Here is a 21,337-nt window from a genome sequence, read left to right as displayed (position 1 = left end):
GAATGCAAATGTGTTAAAAATGCTCAAACTTGAAATGAAACGTTTCATTTTGGATCAAACAAAACATTTTGTTCAAAAAATTTTCTTTACTTTAGGATTTACTGAAAAATTCATTATTCTCTAGCTGTAGAGGTTGCAGCCCATCAAGGATTGTAGGCTTCTGAACTGCCCCATAATTAAGAGATGTGCAAACCTCAAAATGTTCAGAGGTGATTATGCCAACCATTTTGGCTTAGAAAATCTCACCAAAAGTAGGCTCAAAATCTTGAGATTCCAGGTGCTTCCTTGGTTTTAGCTGGACCAGAAATACTGCAGGAGTAGCTTTTCTTGAATTACTGTGCTGGTTCTGCTTCCAATCCCTGACGAACTCAGGATGGGTAGAGGTTGTAAGGGAATTTAGATTGCGATTTTCAAGGAGCCTTATGGGAATTAGGCATCCAACTCCCATGGACACTCCTAACTCCCTTAGGACCCTTTGGAAATGGCAGTCTAAATTTTTCAACTTTTCAACCCTCAGAAAGGATTAAGGCTCGAATGAGATTCAGGTAATCTATTTCACCTGAACTGATTTCCTGGCTCAAGAGAAAAAACAGTCAGTGTGTGGAGGCATCTGTCTAGGCATTCATAACATGCTCATCACTGTAATATCTCTAGTATTACTGTTAAAGCCTTGGACTGGAAGTAGGAAGATCTGTCTTCTGTTCCTGATTCTACCAATAAGTAACTGTGGCCCTTATCTTAGCAAAGCAGCCATGCAGATGAATAACTTTAAACACATGAATAGTTCCACTGAGGAACTAAGAAGTGGTCAGTGGAACTCAGATATATAAAGTTACCCACCTGCTTGAACATTTTGCTCGTTTGGGACCTGTCTGACCGTTGGCAAATTATATAAATGATCTGTGCCTCAGTTTTCCTAGCCTTATAATGATAATAATCTTTATCTTTATTGGGGGCTTCATTCAGGTTAGTAAAGTGCTTTGAGATCCTCAAATAGAAAGCAAAACAGAAGTGCTGTGTACTAAAGGTATCCTTTTACATAGTTTATAAAGGGTTCATTAATGCTATATTGAGTCCCAACATCACAATAGGTTGCTTATAACTAGAAGTGGCTGGAAAAGGAAATTTCCATTTCATGGGAAATTTCACTCAACCTGACATGATCTATAGCCTGAACCCTACATGACTGAATGCTACTCTCATTGCTAGAACACAAAAATTGTCTTCACAGCCCAGAACTGGACAATATGGGCTAGATTCTCTCCCCCCTGTTCTGGCCACTTTGCCCTGCCTGATGGAATCTGGCCCTAAATGGCTAGCTGAGAATCCCCCAGTGCAGGGGAGCTCTCAATTCATATAAATTGACAAAGACAGTTCCTATGCCAACTCCCCCATCCTGGTATAGAGGGGACATGATGAGCAAGGGAAGGGGTGGATCTCAGCAAGAGAGAATCTGGACATCTCTCTCTCTGTATAGCTGGTTGTTTCTTAATCATGGCAATTTGTCATTCAAAATTTACAACAAACTGGTTGTATGTCAAAGAGCTCGTGTAAATGAACTAGGATGCCCATGAACAGAATGATTTAGGTGCTGTTTCCATTCCATTAAGTGCAGTTTGTACTGGAGATGGATGTTCTGCCATCTTGTTGTGTTATCTAATGAAGGGAAAGCAAAACAGTGAGATTCTGTAATCTGAGAAAAAAGAAAAGGAGGACTTGTGGCACCTTAGAGACTAACATTTATTTGAGCATAAGCTTTCATGAGCTACAGCCCACTTCATCGGATGCATTCCAATCTGAGGGCCTCTCTTGATCAGATTTTAAGAAGTGGTCAGCATCCAACAACTCCTATTAATAATACCTAGCACTTTTCATCAGTAGATCTCAAAGTGTACTACAAAGGAGGTCAGTATCATTATCCCCACCTTACATATGGGAAAACTGAGGCACAGAGCGGGCCAGAGACTTATCCAAGGTCACGCAGCAGGGCTGGGAACTGAATCCAGGGCTCCTGAGTCCCAGTCTAGTGCTTTATCCTCTAGGCCACACCACCTCTCACTAAAAGCAACAGCACCTGATAGGTGTGGAACACCCCTAAAAAAAAAATAGGTAGGATCCTAAGTAGGAGTTGAGCTCTTTTGAAAATCTGGCCCTCTGTTTTTAGGGAATCTTGGGCAAGTTGGAATTCTGTATTAACTATCAATATTTGTTAGCTTTATGACCAGAGCTCCTAGGAGCCCTAGTCATGGACTAGGACCCCTGCTCTTTTCGTCCATCATGCTAGGTGATGTACAAAACATAGAACCAAAAGATGATCCTTGCCCCAAAGAACTGAAGTGCCAGCATCCGAAAGAGGTAAACTTTGAAGCTGAACAGAGTGCTGCGAACTTCCAGGAAAGATTTTCTTCAGCAGCTTCTGACCTCGTTTAAACTTTCCTGGGTCACTCTGCAGCTGTTTCCCCCGGTGCAGGCCAACCACAGCAACAGCAGAGGCCTCTGTGAAACCATGGCCCTCTCCTCAGCGGTAAGCTCAGCAGGGCTCACTGGGAAATGAGACAGTACAGCATATTTTGCTGCAACCCCATGAAGTTCTGAGACGGTGAGGCAGATACTGATCACAGGGTTTTTATGGCCCTGCTCATAGCAACATAAAACCTTCCAGGGGCTGGAAGCAAATAGCAGCGGAAGAGAATTCTCTCCCTGACATTTCGATGGCAGCTTTTCTTATTGAAGATAAATGCATATTATTTTGCAGTATTGTTTCATGGGTACCCACCCAGTACATATGACACCCTCATGTGTTTTCCTGCTATGGCAGCATCTTGAAAGAGGATTTTCCAAAGCCGGCTGGGAAATGTTTCTTTTTATTCCCATGGAAAATTTCAACAATAATGGGGAAAAAGGTTAGTTTTCATGAAATTTTTTAAAAAAGTTTTCATATTTTCATTAAAAAAGCGGGGGGGGGAGGGGTTGGGAGGCTTTGTGCAACAACAACAAGTTTTAGAGGTTTTCAGGTTTTTTTGACAAAAACCTCAGAAATATTGCCAAAATTGGTCATTTCCAACAATTTTCCATTTTTGTCAAAAATAAGTTGTGAAAGAAAAATTTCGATGAGCTCCATTATTTTCAGTGGTGGGTCAGATCTTGGCATCTGGATTTTGTGCACACGGCTCAGCAAATGAGAGTTGGTTTTAAGCCACCGTTACTCTCCTCTGATCCCGTGCCCACCGGGTGCTAATTGGTGCCACTCTTGCTCTGCCCATAGCCCCAAGGGGATTGCCAGGGTATAGGGAAATACACTGACAACCTTCTTGCTTTGGGGGAATGTGGGGGTGGAATGGAAGGAGGTTGGCATAGAGGCTGGCTTTGCAGCATGAGAGGATTCCTCAACACCGGCTACAGATCCTTTAAGCCATGTGTAAGCCAAGTGGAGATCAGAGTTGGACGGCAGGTGGTATACAATCCATAGGTCTGATTCTCCACTGCTGTGCATCTCATGCAGCCATTCTCATCATTGCAGTGAGTGAGCAATGCTACCAGATCACAATAGTGACCTTTCACATCCACCTCACACAGGAGTAACCGGGATCCACAAGGGGCAAGACAGAGGAGAATCAGGCCCTGGGACTATAAACACCCTGAGGAGCCTGATTCTGTTCTCACTTATACCAGTGTAAATCAGGAGTAACTCTAGTGAAGTTAATGAATCACATCAATGCATGTGACAGCGGAACGAGGTCTCATGTCAGCCAGATGGGCCACTTTCTTCTTCTAAAACACCAGGGTAAAAGGCAAAGAACATGCGCTCTCCAGCATTTAAAGCTGCTTTCGTTTTGCAAGGCCTTTTGCTGAGACTATTTCACAAGCATTTTGTTTCTCTCCTCTCCACTCCCATTTCTTCTCCCGAAATTAAATCTACTCTCCTCTAGAAAGTTTATCCATCTTCTAGTCTCCAGGGCCTACTCTAGCTCATAACTGGCAGGTTTAGCTATGGGGAGGGATTGTTTTGTTTGGAGAATGTTTTTGTTTCACCACAGAAATGAGTAACTTTAACCCCCCCCAAACAAAAGAAGATCCATTTGGTTTGCATAACTTCAGCCATCTGACTCCTTCCTGGAAAACTGCATTGGGAAACAAAACAAAAACCCCTTTCATCTGCAAGTCAGTTTGTCTGTACCGGATGCATTTGAAACGATGCTGCTCCTCTTTGCAGGCTGCAGAAAAATGGGCTGTATTCCTCTGCAGGGAGAGACGGGCCCAAACTTTGGGCTTTGTGGCTCGGACCTGTCTCAGTTCACAATATACATGGAAAAATCGTTGATGGTAGAGTAATCAGGTAGCCAGGGCATTAGATGGGAGACAAAAGACTTGAATTCTGTGCCTGGCTCTGCCACAGACCAGCTGTGGGTCCTTGGGAAAGTCACTTCACCTCTCTGACCCTCCATTTCATTGATTTAGAATAGATTGTAAGCTCTTTAACGTCAGGATCTCTCTCTTAATACAGTACAGTCTAAAGGCCCCATTGTGCTATATGCTATATCCACATATAATAATAGAGATTTCCTGAGCTTACGAGCTTACAAATGTAAACAGTAATCAGTGCAATGGTTCACAATGTCCTTGTTGGCAGTCTCGGTAGAGAAGACAAGGTGCAATGGGTATATGGACACTAACCAACTGTTTAACTGAGGGGTACATTCAGTGATGAGCTGCCAGAAGCTGAAAAACCGGTTCCTTCACTCGCTCCGGGGCTTCTGTGGCATTTCAGCGGCAGGTCCTTCACTCGCTCCGGGTCTTCGGCGGAACTGAAGGACCTGCCTCCGAAGTGCCGCCGAAGACCTGGAGCACCACCGGGTGAGTAAAAATTAAAAACGGATTCTCAGGGGAGCCTCCCCAGCTGACAGCTCAGACGTGCCGGACAGGACGGTCCTGCGGGGCACATGTGGCCCGCGGGTCAGAGTTTGCCCACCCCTTTAACAACCCGTTCTAAACCAGCTTCAAAATTTAACAACCGATTCGAGCAAACCAGCTCCAGCTCACCACTGGGTACATTTCCAGGGCAGTGTGTGTATGGGAAACTTTCTTGCTGTAGCCCATGCAAATCTATTCTCTGCATAGAGACCCTCATGCAATAAGGAACCTTCCACCAGCACTTAAACTCATGCAATCTACTCTCTAACCTTTAATTAACACTTCTCTGGCTCAAAGAATATTTACAGCCTGTAAAACCAACTGAGCCTCACTTGAGACCATTCCTTTCTGCTCCCGACTTTGGTGAGCTTCTGCCAATTGCCTTCCACTGAGCCAGCCCTCTTTTCAATCTGTAACCTTAGGGTGAAAAAAATCCCAGACACATGCTGGATTTCACAGGAAGCTCAGAATGGGTTTTTTGATGGAACATAAAGGAGCAAGATGACCCAAGCAGAGCCACCAAAAAAAAGTTAGAACTACTTTCATATAACCATGCAGTGCAGAAGCAGGCCAGCTTTGGGCTAGAAGCTAACTATGTAGAGACAGAACGAATGGGGACTGCATGAAAGCTAAGACAAGGATTTTAAAAACTAACCAGTGATAGTTACTGTTTATTATTTGCATTGCAGTGGTGTCTAGGAGCCCTGGTCATGGATCAGGACCCCATTATGCTAGGCACTGTACAAACGCGGAACAGAAAAAAAAACGCTGTCTCACAGAGCGTATAACTCTCAAATGATTTGGGGTGTCTCTATTTCTGAGTGAGACCCAATGCAAAGGGGCCTGAAAGCTCAGCACTTTCACGTCTCTTTATCGTGTCTCAACTCCCTACTAATCACTTCTTTTCATCTTGGTCTTAGTGCCTGAGTCTTCATTTATTTCACTTGCCTAAAGCGTATCTTCCCGAGAATCATCCAGCCTCGATGGGACCCATTGTTTCCCTGTTTGACCATTGGATTGTTTGGGGGCCAGGGATCATCTATTGTATAGTGCCTAGCACAATGGGGCTGGGGCTACGACAATTCAAATTCTAATAATAGTCTCTGCAGTGACTCCTGAAGCAACAGGCTCCCACTGGAACATCTGCTCTATGCTGCATCCTAGATGCTTCTTCGGGAAGTGTTTGAGACTGGCCAATCTTGAGCCTTTTAACTCTTCAGCTATTCCTTCGACACCAGGCAGAGATTAAAAAAAAAAGGCGGGGAGGGTCAAGAAAATACCTTGGAAATCTTCACACCATCTACCAAACAGTGATCTTTGTTTATCCTGGCTGATTTTTTTCCCTCCCATTCTACTGCTTAGGATAGCCCTCCAAGAACAGACCCTTTTTTGACTTGAAACCCATTTGTGGGGAGGTAGGAATGCAGAAAGAGAGACACTGGTGTGTTCTCGGAGCTAGAGAAATTGCCTACTAAAAGACCCTGTAAGTAAGAAATGAATGTTTTGCTAATGCTGTAATGAAAGCCATGATGAAATCATGCTATAATTTCCCTGCTTTGTATAGGGAGCCACGCTCTCTGAAACCCAAAGCCATTGCGAGGATATTTAGGGGATGTTTGGAAGGGGATGGATAAAGTGTAGAGCTGTGATGTCACATTCTGCATGATTTGTAGCTAGAGTGAAAGGATCAGGATGGATGTTTACTCCGACGGGTTCATCTGTCATACTTGGGATTTTATTTTAAATGACAAACACATGCTTTAAAAAGGCTGCTGATGAAACTTGGCAGGCATTGTATTACCACTGGGTGAATCTGCTTTCACTAATAGCTGATGGCTCAGAGGGGTAGCATATACTCTATATAAGAAGCTTAGAAGAAAGCTTTAAGAACTCCAGAATGCCATATTTCCATAATGGTCCTGTACAGCTAACATGGCCCCTCCATATATATTGTTTTATTATTAACAAAGACCCTGCACAAACACAGAGGTGCCCTACAGAGCTTACACAGACAAACAGAGAGAGAGGGACTGACTTGCCCAAAGTCACACAGCAGACCAGTGGCCAAACCCTGGCTTTCTAATTCCCTGGACAGTACTCTATCCACAACCTGTCCTGACGTGGTGCATTACTCCAAGCTAAATACCATAACTCCATGAGCACGTAATCTGTCTTGGGAAAGGCAGCTGCATTTCCTATAGCATTGTTCAAACAACCTGGATCCCATTACACGGTATGGTGTTTGCTCATAGAGTTCAACAACGCCGTTATAGAGTTCAACAACGCCATGGCAGAGAGAGAGGCTTAGGCAGGGGTAGAGAGACACGTATTCAGTAAAGGCTTAAAGCGAGATGGTGAGTCCACCAGGCAGACACAGATTAGAAAACAGAAGCTGCAGAGCAAATGGCTCTTGCACTAAGGGAGGCCAGGCCGCATGGAGCTGTGGAGAGTGAGTGAGTGTGACGCAGCCAGAGGAAGAGGGAAGGCAGGAAGACAGAAAGTCAGGAGGAATTGCATGAGGAACTGGTGGATATGCTGGTCTGTGCAGTTCGGACCATAAACCTTACTCCCTGCTGGTACCCAGCACATACATGCGTGGTCCTGTTCCTGTTGTTTCTCGCCTCTCTTCTGATGCCAATTGCATGCATGGAAACAGGATGTCACGTCTCTATCCTGAGATATTTTCTCCTTCCTTGTTACCGGTGCCACGCCATGGCTAGCTCACTCTGCTGCATTAAGGTAAAGAGCTGTTCGGTCCTGTTGACCAAGTGCTGGCCTAATCATCAGAAGACACAGGTTCTACCCCTGGCTCTGCTACTAACCAGCTGTGTGACCTTGGGCAAGTCACTTCACCTCTATTTTCCCTCACACTCTTTGTCTGGCTAGTCAACTTGTAAACTCTTTGGTGCAGGGACTGTCTCTTGCTATGTGCATGTACAATGCCCTGAACAATGAGTCCACTGAATTTGTTTGGGACATCCAGGCGATCCTGGAGAATAAGAACGAATGACAACACAGGTAATTCGTGTGGATTGTAATTAGAATCTCTCTGGATAAATCCATTTGAGCCCGTACAATCTGAAAGTGTTTCTAACAGTTCCTGCCAGCCGCAGAAAAATCCTGCTGGTGGATGTACAGCTGACCACAGTCCAGCTCAGCCGGTCACTCACAACTTTAGCAGATGTTCCTCTTCTCTCCCTTTTTATTTTTCATCTTGTAACTATGAATATTACAAGTTGATTCTCTCACCTCTCCTCACCATCATCCCTCGCCAATAAGTAATGGGCTTAACCTGCAGCAAGGGAGATGGTCTTACTTGATCCTGCCTCAGAGCAGGGGGCTGGACTTGATGACCTCTCAATGTCCCTTCCAGCCCTGTATTTCCATGATTCTGTGTATAATCCCAATAAAATATATACTGAAATCTATTAGCTCCATGGCTTTAATGACCTCAGTGAGTCTTGTCCATCTTGTTTTGAGTCTCATTTCGGCTGATCTAAGATTTTAGGAACTGCTGGCTTCATCTTATCTTTAAAATAAGCGTCTTGCCTGATATAATCAGATGCTGAGAGGTTTCAAACAAACAAAACAGCTGAGCTACCCAGCCCCCATCTGGTTCCCATTAAACCCTAACTGAGGCCTGGTCTACAGTACGCGATTATGTCGAATTTAGCCGCGTTAGGTTGAATTAAAACTAAATCCGTTCACGCAACCAACGTGGTTTTGTCGACTTAAAGGGCTCTTAAAACCGGTTTCTGTACTCCACCTCAGCAAGGGGAGTAGCGCTAAAATTGACATCGTCGTTCCAGATCTGAGGTACTGTGGACGCAATTCGACAGTATTAGCCTCCGGGAGCTATCCCAGAATGCTCCATTGTGACCACTCTGGACAACACTTTCAACTCAGATGCACTAGCCAGGTAGTCAGGAAAAGCCCCGGGAACTTTTGAATTTCATTTCCTGTTTGGCCAGCGTGGCGAGCTCATCAAGGAGAGACAAACAGAACTGCCGTACCGTAGCCTGGCCAGTCATGAAACTGGTTTTCAGAGCTTCTCTGACGCGCAGCGCGCCCAGCTGTGCTCTTCTAATTGCCCTGGTGTCTGGCTGTGCGTAATCGGCCGCCAGGTGATTTGCCTCAACCTCCCACCCTGCCATAAACGTCTCCCCCTTACCCTCACAGATATGGTGGAGCACACAGCAAGCAGCAATAACAATTGGAATATTGGTTTCACTGACTTTTCCTTTCACTTTTTAACCATGGTCCTTGTAGGATTCTTACAGAGAGCAAGAGATGGGGAGAAGGGAGGTAAAGAAAGTCGGGGAAGGGGACAGAGGGGAAAAAGGAGTGAGAAAACACCTGCAGTTTCTTGTATAACACTAGGGGCTCAGAGTGAAATTTCCCCAGGAGTGGAGGGCTCTCAACCTGCCCCTGCTGAATCCTTGGTCTGGGACTTGCTATAACAATGTCCAGCTCTTTGAGACCTAGTCAGGAAAGACAACTCTTTCTGCAGCCCCTGAGATTGGAAATTGGGATTCCTGCCCCCTACCGCAGGCTATAAATCCTGCTCTGCTCTCCTCTGATCAGTGCTACGCCATCCCCAGCGGCTTCTCGTATTGAACAGCTGCTGGGTCCGAGCTTTGAGAGAAGCCTGTGTCCATGTCCTCATCACTATCGTGATCGCGCTATCGTCACCTCCTTGCCTGCTTTTGCAGGTTCTGCACAAACTGCAGAATAATGTGTGAGGTGTTTACAATGCTCACAACTGCAGCGGTGATCTGAGCAGGCTCCATGCTTGCCATGCTATGGCGTCTGTGAGGGCAATCCAGGAAAAAGGGCGCAAAATGATTGTCTGCCATTGCTTTCACGGAGGGAGCGAGGGGTGACTGATGACACGTACCCAGAACCACCCGTGACAATGTTTTTGCCCCATCAGGCATTGGACGCTCAACCCAGAATTCCAATGGGCAACAGAGACTGCGGGAACTGTGGGATAGCTACCAACAGTGCACCGCTCCAAAAGTCGACGCTAGCCACGGTACTGTGGACGCACTCCGCTGACTTAATGCGCTTAGTGGGGACACACAAAATCGACTGTATAAAATCGCTTCCTAAAAATCGACTTCTATAAAATCGACCTAATTTTGTAGTGTAGACATATTCTGAATTAATTCATATTTTAAACCTGTTACAGCCAAGTGTCACAAAAACACAGCAAAAGAGCAGGCTGGGTCTGCAGTGCTGCATTAAAAATAACAACAGGTCAAATCCTCTCTGGGTAAAAGTCAGCACAGCTAAAAGCTACAGTAGCTGTGCCAATATTACACTGGTAGAGAATTTGGCCCAAGAACCCCAGACAGAATCTGTTGAGTTTCCAGTACAAGGAGGTGGCTGGCTCAGGGGTATTAGCTTTTCTCCTTGGCTAGGCAGTGGGGTGAGCGACCTTTCATCTCTAGGTTACCAAATCAAATCCAGACCAGGGCTGTGAGAATCTAGTTGACGGATCTCGGCCCAGTTCCTAGTATCTGCCTCAAAATAATCAGCTGCAAATAGCACAAGGTGCCAAGGACTACCTGAGAGAGACTGAGCTACGCCCTTTGCCCGCAGGGGACTTCTCTTCAGATCAGGGTTGATGCATATTGGCTGGGAGGGGACAATTTCTATGGTCACTATACCAGGTCTCTAGGTAATAGAGGACTTTGGCTTCGCATTACAGGGGCACTGGAAGGAGATGTTAGATGTGTAGGCCCCTGAGTTGTTGTGATAATAGAGGTTATTCCCTTCTGGCAGCTGCTTAGATATTATGACGATGGATGCTTTTATAAATACCCATTTAGATAGATACAGCAAACAAACAAAAGTGGTGGAAGAAATCCTCTTCAAGCCGTCTAACTACTAGGTCACAGTGTTTGGGAGTGAGGTTACATTCACTTCAACTGGTTCCTCCTCTTGGCAAGCTAGAATTTTATCTCTCAATGGGCAGAATGCACTGAATAGCATAAAGCTGACTGACAGCATTACAGTTTCATAAAAGACATTTGGACGCTTGCTGGAATGCCTGGCCACAGAGCGAGCCGAGGCCAAGGCAGCCAATTACAGAGGAGAGGCAGGTTAAAATATAGATTGTGTGTCACAGTTAACATCATCGGGAGATAGATATCACAGCTGTTGTGAGACAGTGCTGACGGTATTCTCCAGTCTGCTCCAGAGGAAAATGGGGATAAATTATTGAAGAGTCTTCACAGATACTTGGGAGAAGAAGGATGGTCGAGCAGTTAGGTTGCCAGTCTGGGATTCTAGAAAGCTGGGTTCTAGTCCCAGCTCTGCCGGTGACCTTGGGCAAATCACTTTGTCTCTCCATGCCTCAATTCCCTATCTGCAAAATGGGGATAATAGCACTGCTCTGCCTTACAGGGGTGTTGTGAGGACAAATATCACCCCATGAGCTCTTTACAGTAATATGAACCATGCAAGTATGGCTCACAGAGAGACAGCTATGTAGGTAGACAGATGGAATATCTCCTAGGAATGGAAAAAGGGTTTCAGAAAACCTGAACACTAACTTCAAAAGGGACACACCATAGACCACTGGCTAGGATATCAGAGTGGGAGTCAGCACAAGCAGTTTCTTCTCCTAGATTTGCCACTGACTCCTTTGGGGCAAGTCACGGCCCCCTCTGTGCCTCAGGTTCCCCATCTCTAAAATGGGGGTAGTGAATTTATCTGTCTCTAGGAGGTGTTTTGATCATTTTGGCTGAAAAATGCTAAGTATCTTCAATATTTCAAAAAATAATTGAAGTCCAAACATCAAGGTAAGGACCATATTTCCAATTGCCCTGTAGTGCAGATTCAGGGTTCTCCTTCTGAGTCCCAGCTCTTGAAGCAGAAGGTTGTTTCAAAACAGAAACTTACAAACTCAGGGCAAAAAATTAAAAAAAACAAAACTGAAATCCCTTCAACCGTCACTCTAGTCAGGGGAAAAGAGCAGCAAGGAACATATATGGAAACACTCTTCTCTCAATGTACTGAATCTTCCTCATTAGTCACTTAGTGGGGCCACGTTCCCACAGCTCTGCACAATCAATGCCCAGCTGCTCCTTGTTCTTATGGAAACTAGCAAAGCAAATTCACTGTACTGCTGCCATTGTGGAAGCTAGATGGAGTGGAACTGGTAATGCTATTGTAAACTAGGGATAGATGAAATGGCTCATATAAAACAGACAGCATCTGGACTTTCAGTTTTGACACTTACAAGTTTTCTCCTCCCCCCTACGCACACACACTTCTGCCCATTGTTATTCTGGATTTTCTTGATTCTGGCCATCACACTTACTGACTAAAGCCATACGGGATCAAGCCATAAAACTTGGAAGTGGATACAGGATATGAACACCCCAAATTCTCAGGGCAGGGTCTGGATTTCTAGTGGTGGTTCAGACCCAGCACTGTTAAGTGTTCAGAATCTGCAACACAGCAAGGATTCTGTCCTCTCAGCCATGGGAAGAGAGGGAAGAATAAGATTACAAAACTGCCTCTTGATTACAAAACAGCCAGTCCGATCCTTAATCCCCCCCTCCCTCACACACTTTGTTAATCCTCCCCTTGTGTGCTCCCAAAATTAGAATGCTGTTGAACATGTTCACATGACTATTCTTCTAAAAATCAAAGGGCTGTGAAGACTTGGGTCTCCTAAAAGGCTCTCAGGCCCAAAGGATGCTCAGGAATGAGGCCCTGGAACAGCAAAGAGAAAGTCAAAATTTCCCCATCAATATTTTTTTACCTAAATGGAAATTTTCACACAGAGAAAATTCTGGTTTTGCAGAAAATTTTCATATTTTCATTGAAAGCAAAAACCGGAAAACTAAAATAATTTTCAGTTTTCAGCAACCAAAACCTGACTTTTTTGGCTTTATATTGACTTTTTTTTTTAATAAAAACCCAAACAAGAGTCTAAGAAAATGGTCAGCAAAAAAATGAAACCAAAGATTCATTTTTCTTTAAATTTGAATGGTTAAAAAAAGTAATTTCCTTCCCATCTGTAGAGCAGAGCTATGTGAGACTTTATAACAGAGAGGGGCCCAAACCAAAGCCTTGATCTCAACTCCCCTGAGTTTTGGAGCACTTCAGATCTGAGCAGGAAACTTTGTGGCTCAGCCCCATCATTGAGGTAGAAGCCAGACAAGGCTCAGTGCTTTCATGTGGCCTAGATCCAGAGTCCAGGATTTTCTGATAAGTGTCAGTTTTATTTTGGGGGCTCATAAAGGAAAGCAAGAATCCGAGAGCTGGCTCTGCAGTTCTTCCTCTTGAAACCCACCTCTCACCTGTTGCACCCAGTATGCAGCTGCAGCTCCCATCGCTGGCCAGTTGGTACAACTGATGTTGATATCTGTGTGCGGACCAGCCGCCTCTTCAAGGAGCCCCACTCACCCTGTTCCCATGAGTGCTTTTGCTTGCCTCTCCTTCCCCACCTCACTGTTCCAGCTTTCCCACTGACAGCGCTCACCTGAGCCCTATTACTTCCCTTCCTACTGTCTCAGAGAAAATAAATCCAGGTTGGAAACCATTAACCTATGACCAACTAAATATTCTGCTTACAACCAAGCAATATAACATTGGAAGAATCAGACACAAGTTACAGTCCTTAAGTCTCAGATGCGCAAGCATACCTGTCCTGACCTCTTACCCCCATTCTTTGCAAGGCAGACAGCCATGGCAAGCTGCTCTTAGGCTTTAACTAGCAAATTACACAGACACCCAAAGGGAGAAGTGGGACCTTCAATGTGCTCAGATGAGTTCTGCGTGCAAGCGCTTGGTGTTAATTTCCTTTGAATCAGCCAATTAGCTCAACACCATTCAGCGCCATCATCAACACTTGGGCTATTACAAGGATCAGGAAACCTCAGCTGCCAGGAAAGCTGTCCAGCTTGATGCAACTGTGCCAAACAAGAGTGAGTAAGTCCAGTGCTCGGCCATTTGACTTTGATGTATTGTAAGAGGGTTCTTTTAAAAAAAAATTATATTCTTTGAAGGGTCAAGCCCTGTTCTCAATCTATCAGCTTTTGCATTGGTTCCACATTATGCAAGATGAATTCTCCCCTCCCTTATGGTGTTAGAGATGAGCTACGTCATTTGGTTCTCAAACCCTAGTTGGCTCACAGGAATACCAGAGCAGTCAGAACATAAAAATATCTTAAGGCTCAATAGCTCCTTTCACCCAAGTGAAGCCCAAAGCACTGACTGCTTGTTACACATTGGGCCTAACTCTCTCTTCTACTCACGTAAAGTAAGAGTCAAACCACTGAGGCCAATGGAGTTATACTGGTATAAGGCAGGTCTAAGATTGTAAACTCTTTGGGGCCAGGATTGTCTTTTTGTTCTGTGTTTGTGTAGTGCCTCGCACAATGGGGTCCTGCTCCATGACTGGGGCTCCTAAGCATACAAATAATAAAAAGCAAGAGGAGAAACAGATCCACTCTAGACACACTTCCCACAATATCTACCCAGGAACCCGCATATACATACACAAGGATATCTTTACTCCCCCACGATTCAAGTGTCTCCATTCAGATACTCACAGTCACAAGTCTTATACAGGCAAAACACTGGGTTTATCCTGTGACATGAATGTCATCTCTTCCTGATGGAACTCCTAAAAACGGATCAAATCTTTCATGGGAGCTCAGGGACGGGTAAGGGTCCTATTTCCATTTTCCTGATTGTGGCCTGGGGCCAGGAGGAAGGATGAGCGTCTCTCAAATTTTGCTGCTTGGCATAATCTGTTTAACTTTTAAACCAATAGAACAGGCCGTCTTGTCTTTTGCCCATATTGGACATAGCAGCAATGAAAAGAGTGCTGAACTATTCAGTGCATCTGGAGCCAATTTATGCAGTTCTTAGCTATTAGCTATAAAATCCACTTAGGGCCAGCTCTGTTCCACCCATGCGAGATGCAGCAAAGGCTGCCGTGGTTGCCAGGAAAACTTAGACGTGTTTTTATTTGGGATACAGCATTCTGCATTCACACGGCCTGTCCACCAAACAGTGTTAGTCCCTCATTGATGTGCACCTCCCTGCTCATTTATACCTGACGAAACCATGCCCAGGGAGTGGCTTTCTTTCAGTTCACTGCAACACAGGTACTAGCCCTGAGCTGCAACACCCTGCATTCAAGAGCTCTCCCTCTCAGGATGACAATCCCCAAAGGACTAAATTGTCAAAGTCTTTTGGAGGAAAACAGCCACTAGTGAAGATATAACAACAAACTACTCACTGACAGTAACCGTTTCATTGATCCTGAAGCTGCAGAGCACTCGATCGACATTCCGGGCGTGTCGGAAACCATTCCCTCTCACCACGACTTGGAACGACTCTGAAGCAAAGATGAAATGGATTATTTGCCTCATGTCAGTAATAACAGAGACCAGTTAGAGCTGGTCAGACAACATACATTTTCTTCCTGAAAGAAACGTCTAATGAAACGTCCTGGGCCATGTCTACACTCCAAAATTAAGTCGACCTAACTTATGTCGGCATATAGCCGCCGCAGTAGTTACACCATTTGTGCATGTCTCCACTTTGCTCCTTGTGTCAGCAGTGCATGTCCTCACCCGTAGTGCTTGCAGCGATTGTACTGGCAGTGTGGGGCAATTTGGGACGGCTCCCAAAAGCCAGTATCAATCGATGTAACCAATGTAGCGTCTACACTGACACTGCGTCGACCTCACTACATCAATCATGACTCTACGTCGCTCGGGGAGGGGGTGTTACTAAACTGGCGTAGAGAGGCATTTACATCATCGGGAGTCCGATTTAAGTGAAGACACTTCCACACTCAGGACAATGCAAGGCAGCCTACATCAACCTTACCCTGTAATGTATGCCAGGCCTTGGTATGAAATTTTTAAGTCTAAAGTTCTCAGTTTTCCCCTGGCAAGTTTGAAATTGATTCAAAAAACAAAGATTTTCATTTTGAATTGACAGTTCAAAATGGAATGAAATTTTTTGTTTCATTTTTCAACTTAACAATTTGGGGGTTTTTAAACCCAAAACTTAAAATGAAACATTTTAAGTGGACTTGAAACAAACATTTTCATTTCAACATCTTCTGCAGGAAAAATCAAAAGTTTTCACCTGAGCTGACATTTCCCTGTGGAAAATTTGGTTTTGATGAAACCATATTTTTCAGAGGAAGGAAAATTTTCCATATGGCAAATTTTGACCATTTCCCTAGAAACCTGCAAAACTGTCCCAGTCTCCATGCGTCTGTCCCACACGCTACAGTACTAGCTTGCAAGATGGACACAAATGCTTAGCTAGACTGTGTCTAGTCCTGCACCGGTGGGGAAATCTAGCATACGTGGATGGACATGCTAGTCACAATCCCAGCCCCAATGCTCCCCAAGGCCTTGCTGACGTTTTTCCTACTGCTGCATTATACCACCTGTTCAGCTCTACTGGTGGGTAGCTGCAAAAGGAGTGCTAGCTTAGACATTTTAAACACCACCCGCATTTTAAGCCCCACGGTGAGCAGAGACCTGCTTTGAGCAAGCATGGTTGGATAATGTGGTTAAAGCACCTGCAGACTCCTGGATCCCTGGCTACAATCTTACTTCCAGTGTTGCTGCAACTGGAGCTGAACCAACAGTAGCAACGAGGAGAAAGCGAGAAACTGCTGAATTGGAATTCATTTGCAAATTGGATACTATTAATTTAGGCTTAAATAGAGACTGGGAGTGGCTAAGTCATTATGCAAGGTAGCCTATTTCCCCTTGTCTTTTTCTACCCCCCACCTCCCCCGATGTTCTGGTTAAACTTGGATTTATGCTGGAAATGGCCCACCTTGATTATCATGCACATTGTAAGGAGAGTGGTCAGTTTGGATGAGCTATTACCAGCAGGAGAGTGAGTTTGAGAAAACCTGGATTTGTGCTGGAAATGGCCCAACTTGATGATCACTTTAGATAAGCTATTACCAGCAGGAGAGTGGGGTGGGAGGAGGTATTATTTCATGGTCTCTGTGTATATAATGTCTTCTGCAGTTTCCACAGTATGCATCCGATGAAGTGAGCTGCAGCTCACGAAAGCTCATGCTCAAATAAATTGGTTAGTCTCTAAGGTGCCACAAGTACTCCTTTTCTTTTTTGTGAATACAGACTAACACGGCTGTTACTCTGAAACCTGGCACTTGTAAATCAGTCTCACCATGCATCCGGCTTTATCTACACTAGCATTTTTGTTGGCAAAACTTTTGTTGGTCAGAGGTGTGAAAAAACAACCCCCTGACCAAGATAAGATTCACTGACAAAAGCACCAGAGTGGACAGCGCTACATCAGAGGGAGATGCTCACCTGCTGACATAGGTCCATCTTATCTAATTACCCTGAGGGACTCCTGCACTGTAGCTGTCAGAATAGCATATTCGCTCTGGAATCTGGGCTCTGTTCCAGGTCTCATTTTCTTATAGCCAGTAAGGGGTCAGCTGCAAACAATCCCAGCACATCTATCCAAGCAGGCTGCCTTTTAATCCCATTTTGTATTGTCCAAGATCATTCAAGAAGAACAGGGGGAGCAGTGCTGAGCTCTGGAGGGTGGGGGATGTAAAATCCTTAGGAGCAATTATGGAAATCGTATGGGATGGGATTCCAAGTACAGTAGAGTACAAAAACCTTTGTGATAATGTATCCAGTCTGGAACTGTAATTAACAGGCCCAGTGATGACTATCACATTTCTATATTTATGCAAAACCAAACAAGTATGGAGACTAACTTTTCAGAATGGTTTCAGAGTAACATCCGTGTTAGTCTGTATTCACAAAAAGGAAAGGAGTACTTGTGGCACCTTAGCGACTAACATGGCCCAACTTGATTATCATACACATTGTAAGGAGAGTGATCACTTTAGATAAGCTATTACCAGCAGAAAAGTGGGGTGGGGGGAGAGAAAACCTCTTGTAGTGGTAAACACCCATTTTTTCATGCTTTGTGTGTATAAAAAGATCTTCTATACTTTCCACAGTATGCATCCGATGAAGTGAGCTGTAGCTCACGAAAGCTTATGCTCAAATAAATTGATTAGTCTCTAAGGTGCCACAAGTCCTCCTTTTCTTTTTTCAGAATGGGGCGTCACTGCTGCTAACTGACCGAGCCTAGGGTGGGAGTGAGGTGTGTGGTATTGGGGACTGTGCCTTTAAGGGCTGGGTTTCCCAGACTGAATGTCTGGGAGTGACACTGTGAAGCTCTTGTTAGGCACAGCCTGTTGGAAGCGGACACAGAATAAAGCAGAGCTCTTGCAAGCACTTTAAGTGCTGCATGATCACTGAACACCACAAGGTACAGCACTCAAACCGCAGTGTTTGGAGCCAGTGTGCCAGCCTAAGGGTAATGTCTGCCCCATCATCAGAGATGTGACTACAGCACATGTAGACATACCCGAGCTAGCTTTGGTAACTAGATTAAAACTAGCTCAAGTAACAAGAGCAGTGAAGCCAAGGCAGCATGGGCAGAGGCTCTGGAATATGTTCCCAGGCAGGCGGGGCTAGTCCTTACAGCCGTCCATGCTGCCACAGCATCACTGCTATTGTTACGTGAGCGAGCTTTCATCTAACTACCTCGGGTGTGTCTCCTGAGGGCAGCGTCGACATATCCTAAATCATAATCCTCCAGGGTACCAGAGAGAGGACAGGAAGGTGTAGCCAGCCCTGCACACAGTGATGCCATTCTAATACGTACAGGGTGTGGGGATCACGGCCTGATCTAGTCTAGACCCTTTCTGGGCCCCCACCTTGCATTCCCCAGGCCTGCAGCCAAATTACGGCCACGCTCTTCATAAGCACAGTAGGGGAAGAGTGCCCTCTCTCACACAGACTGTGAGCTATAGCTGCCATAATTCGTCCCTTTGTAATTCTCAGAGAAACTAACTCAATTAAGATTTATCTAACTCTTTGCATTTTTACTAGCTGTGAGCTTAAGCTTGAAATCCTCACTCCGGGGAAAACTCCCACTTCACTTTGAACTCAATACAGGTTTTGTCTGAACCCAGACTTTAGGATTTGGGCCCCATTTCACTCACCAAGCAGTAATGACTTGTTGCTCAAATTAGCATTGCTGGCACATTGTGTTATTATTGAATTGGTACCCAGCATGTGTTAAGAGGCATAACACTGCGGTCTTGGATGAGTAACCGTGCTCAGTAAAAAGTCCCTTGGCAGTTTTCAGGGTTAACATCACTCCCTCTGTGGCATCCTGGACAATTTCTAACTTGAGTCATTACATAATGTCTTCCTATATTTTCCCTCTGCTGTTTCAGTTGGATACAGTATTCAGTCACATTAAGGCTGCTCCATTTGTAAATGGTTTCCCTGTGGCTAATAGATGTTACAAGCATGTTAGTGACATGATTTATAGATGTAGTGCTGTAGATCATTCTAAGCACATAAAAGGTGTTGCAGATTATAAGCCATGAATATAAGTAACTAATGAACTCTATAACAATCTATTGCAATTGATGAACCAGTTAATAAATCATCTGTTAAGTATTTACTAACCCTTCATAAACTATGTATAAATGGAATAGAAAGTGAGACCTAGTACTCTTCTTCACTTCTTTCCCAAAACTTTTATACACTGTTACTATGCTCGGTCAAGGTTCCTGTTGTGTTCAGCCCAGATTCAATTGCATTTCAGTGGTGAATAGAGAGTTTCCTGTATATCATTTGAATAGCATTTTTAAAATTGCTCTGTAGTCCTTTTGGGTGAATGCGTCTCTGTAAATGCAAGAGGTCATTACTGATGCAGTCCAGATTTTCAGCAAGAATGCTTTAAATGGACAGAAGAGGGGGGGAGCAAATAATAAGCCTTGGACAAACTCACTCAGATCAACTAAGTCTCAGCATTAACTAAAACCAAAAATGACAGTAAGGATAACTGAATGTGAAAGTTATGGGCATTTTCTTTTCAGGACCTTGACTTTGCAATTAAAACACAATCATTTCTTTATTAAATTCAACTTATCATCAATTCATTGCTAGCAATGCAGATGCACAGTCACTCCAATAGTGGGAAACTCAAGAAAGATGAATCGAACAGATGCTTCTGAACTGAAAACACAAAGAACTAATTACAACTGGCTTTCAAAATTATGAAATGGAATTTTTTTTTGGCAGAGTTCACCATTGAATCGTTGTGTTGCTCTGCACATTTTGGCTTTGGTCCTGGCCCCTCTATCTAAAGGACTGTTCTTCATTAAACAATTGGGATCCACTCTGCAAAATTAACAAAATTCATGGGAAGAAGCTGGATCTGGAATCATATGGAGAGTAGCTGGACGATGCTGAGAGCATCTCTCAAGCTCCAGTCTGAGGGGGTTGGATTTTATATGCAGTGCAGTTGTAGCCATGTTGGTCCCATAATATTCAAGAGACAAGGCAGCAAGGTAATAACTTTTACTGGAGCAACTTCTGTTGGTGAGAGAGACAAACTTTTGAGTTTATGGTTCTTCAGGTTTGGGAAACTTACTCAGAGTGTCACAGCTGAATACAAGTTTGTACAGATTGGGGTTGGATTTTGCTGAACACAGAAATACTTCCCAGGGACTTTTAGTCCTCAAAGTAAATGGTATAACTGTATTAGAGTGAGCACTGGAAAAGGGATCAGCACAATTCAATGTCAGTCAAGCGTATGGTGTCTTAACTGGCCACTTAAAATCATTCTCAGGGGTTCCAGAAAATTTTTGTGTCACCTTTTGTTCAAGACCCACCTCTGCTAGGGAGTTTTCACATTCACTGTAATGGGAGCAGGGTGAGACTAACTGAGTGCTTTGGAAAAAATCCCACTCTTGATTTATACTCTGACAATATATGAAGCGAGGCTAACCTAGAGGGGTTTGCTGCTTGCCAGCGTGTACTGTTTATAGTAAAGCAGAGTGTAAGAAATATTCACAATGAAGTCTGAAAACCTCCAAATCTGTCTCCTCACAAAGATGATCTGATTTTGCAGTCTGGCTTTGAAATTTCACAGCATTTTTGCATAAAGGTTAGCACTGTTTGATGAAAAATGGGCTGCTTTGAGTTGTCATTGTTTAGATCAAAGTTAAGGTCATAGTTTAGATTAAAAAAAGATTAGTTTTCAGAACTGAGCTTGGTTGTTTTTAATTTCCTTAATTTTGAGTAAAAAAAAAATCTCGTTTTGTGAAATTTCACAAAAGTAGCAAAATATTTTAGAAATTAAGTCCAGTTAACTCAATTGTTCTGGGCTCCTTAGGGATCAGGGATGGGTGGACAGAGACAGTTGCACTGGTAAACACGGAGGGCTGGTTTAAACTTACCTCCTGCACATATACTGGAAGGCTCCGCTGCAAGAATCTCTATGCATGATTTCTTCAAAATCTAGAAGCCAAGAAAGAAAGAAGAAATGTGATAAAATATCTTGGAGG

General features: G+C 44.2%; 1 protein-coding gene across 1 annotated transcript in view; it reads right to left on the bottom strand.

Moving 5' to 3' along the window:
- Positions 1 to 21,337, bottom strand: part of ANTXR1 (ANTXR cell adhesion molecule 1) — a 179,000-nt gene that overhangs the window by 116,499 nt on the left and 41,164 nt on the right. Inside the window, exons 9-10 of the mRNA XM_084615065.1 lie at positions 21,230 to 21,290; positions 15,179 to 15,277 (exon numbers count right to left, since the gene is read on the bottom strand). Of these exons, the coding sequence (XP_084471191.1) occupies positions 15,179 to 15,277; positions 21,230 to 21,290 (160 nt within the window). The remainder of the gene's footprint in view (positions 1 to 15,178; positions 15,278 to 21,229; positions 21,291 to 21,337) is intronic.

The sequence above is a fragment of the Lepidochelys olivacea genome (genome assembly GCF_965140295.1).
Source record: "Lepidochelys olivacea isolate rLepOli2 genome assembly, chromosome: 26".
Lineage (NCBI taxonomy): Eukaryota > Metazoa > Chordata > Testudines > Cheloniidae > Lepidochelys > Lepidochelys olivacea.
This window is presented reverse-complemented; position numbering and strand designations above follow the sequence as displayed.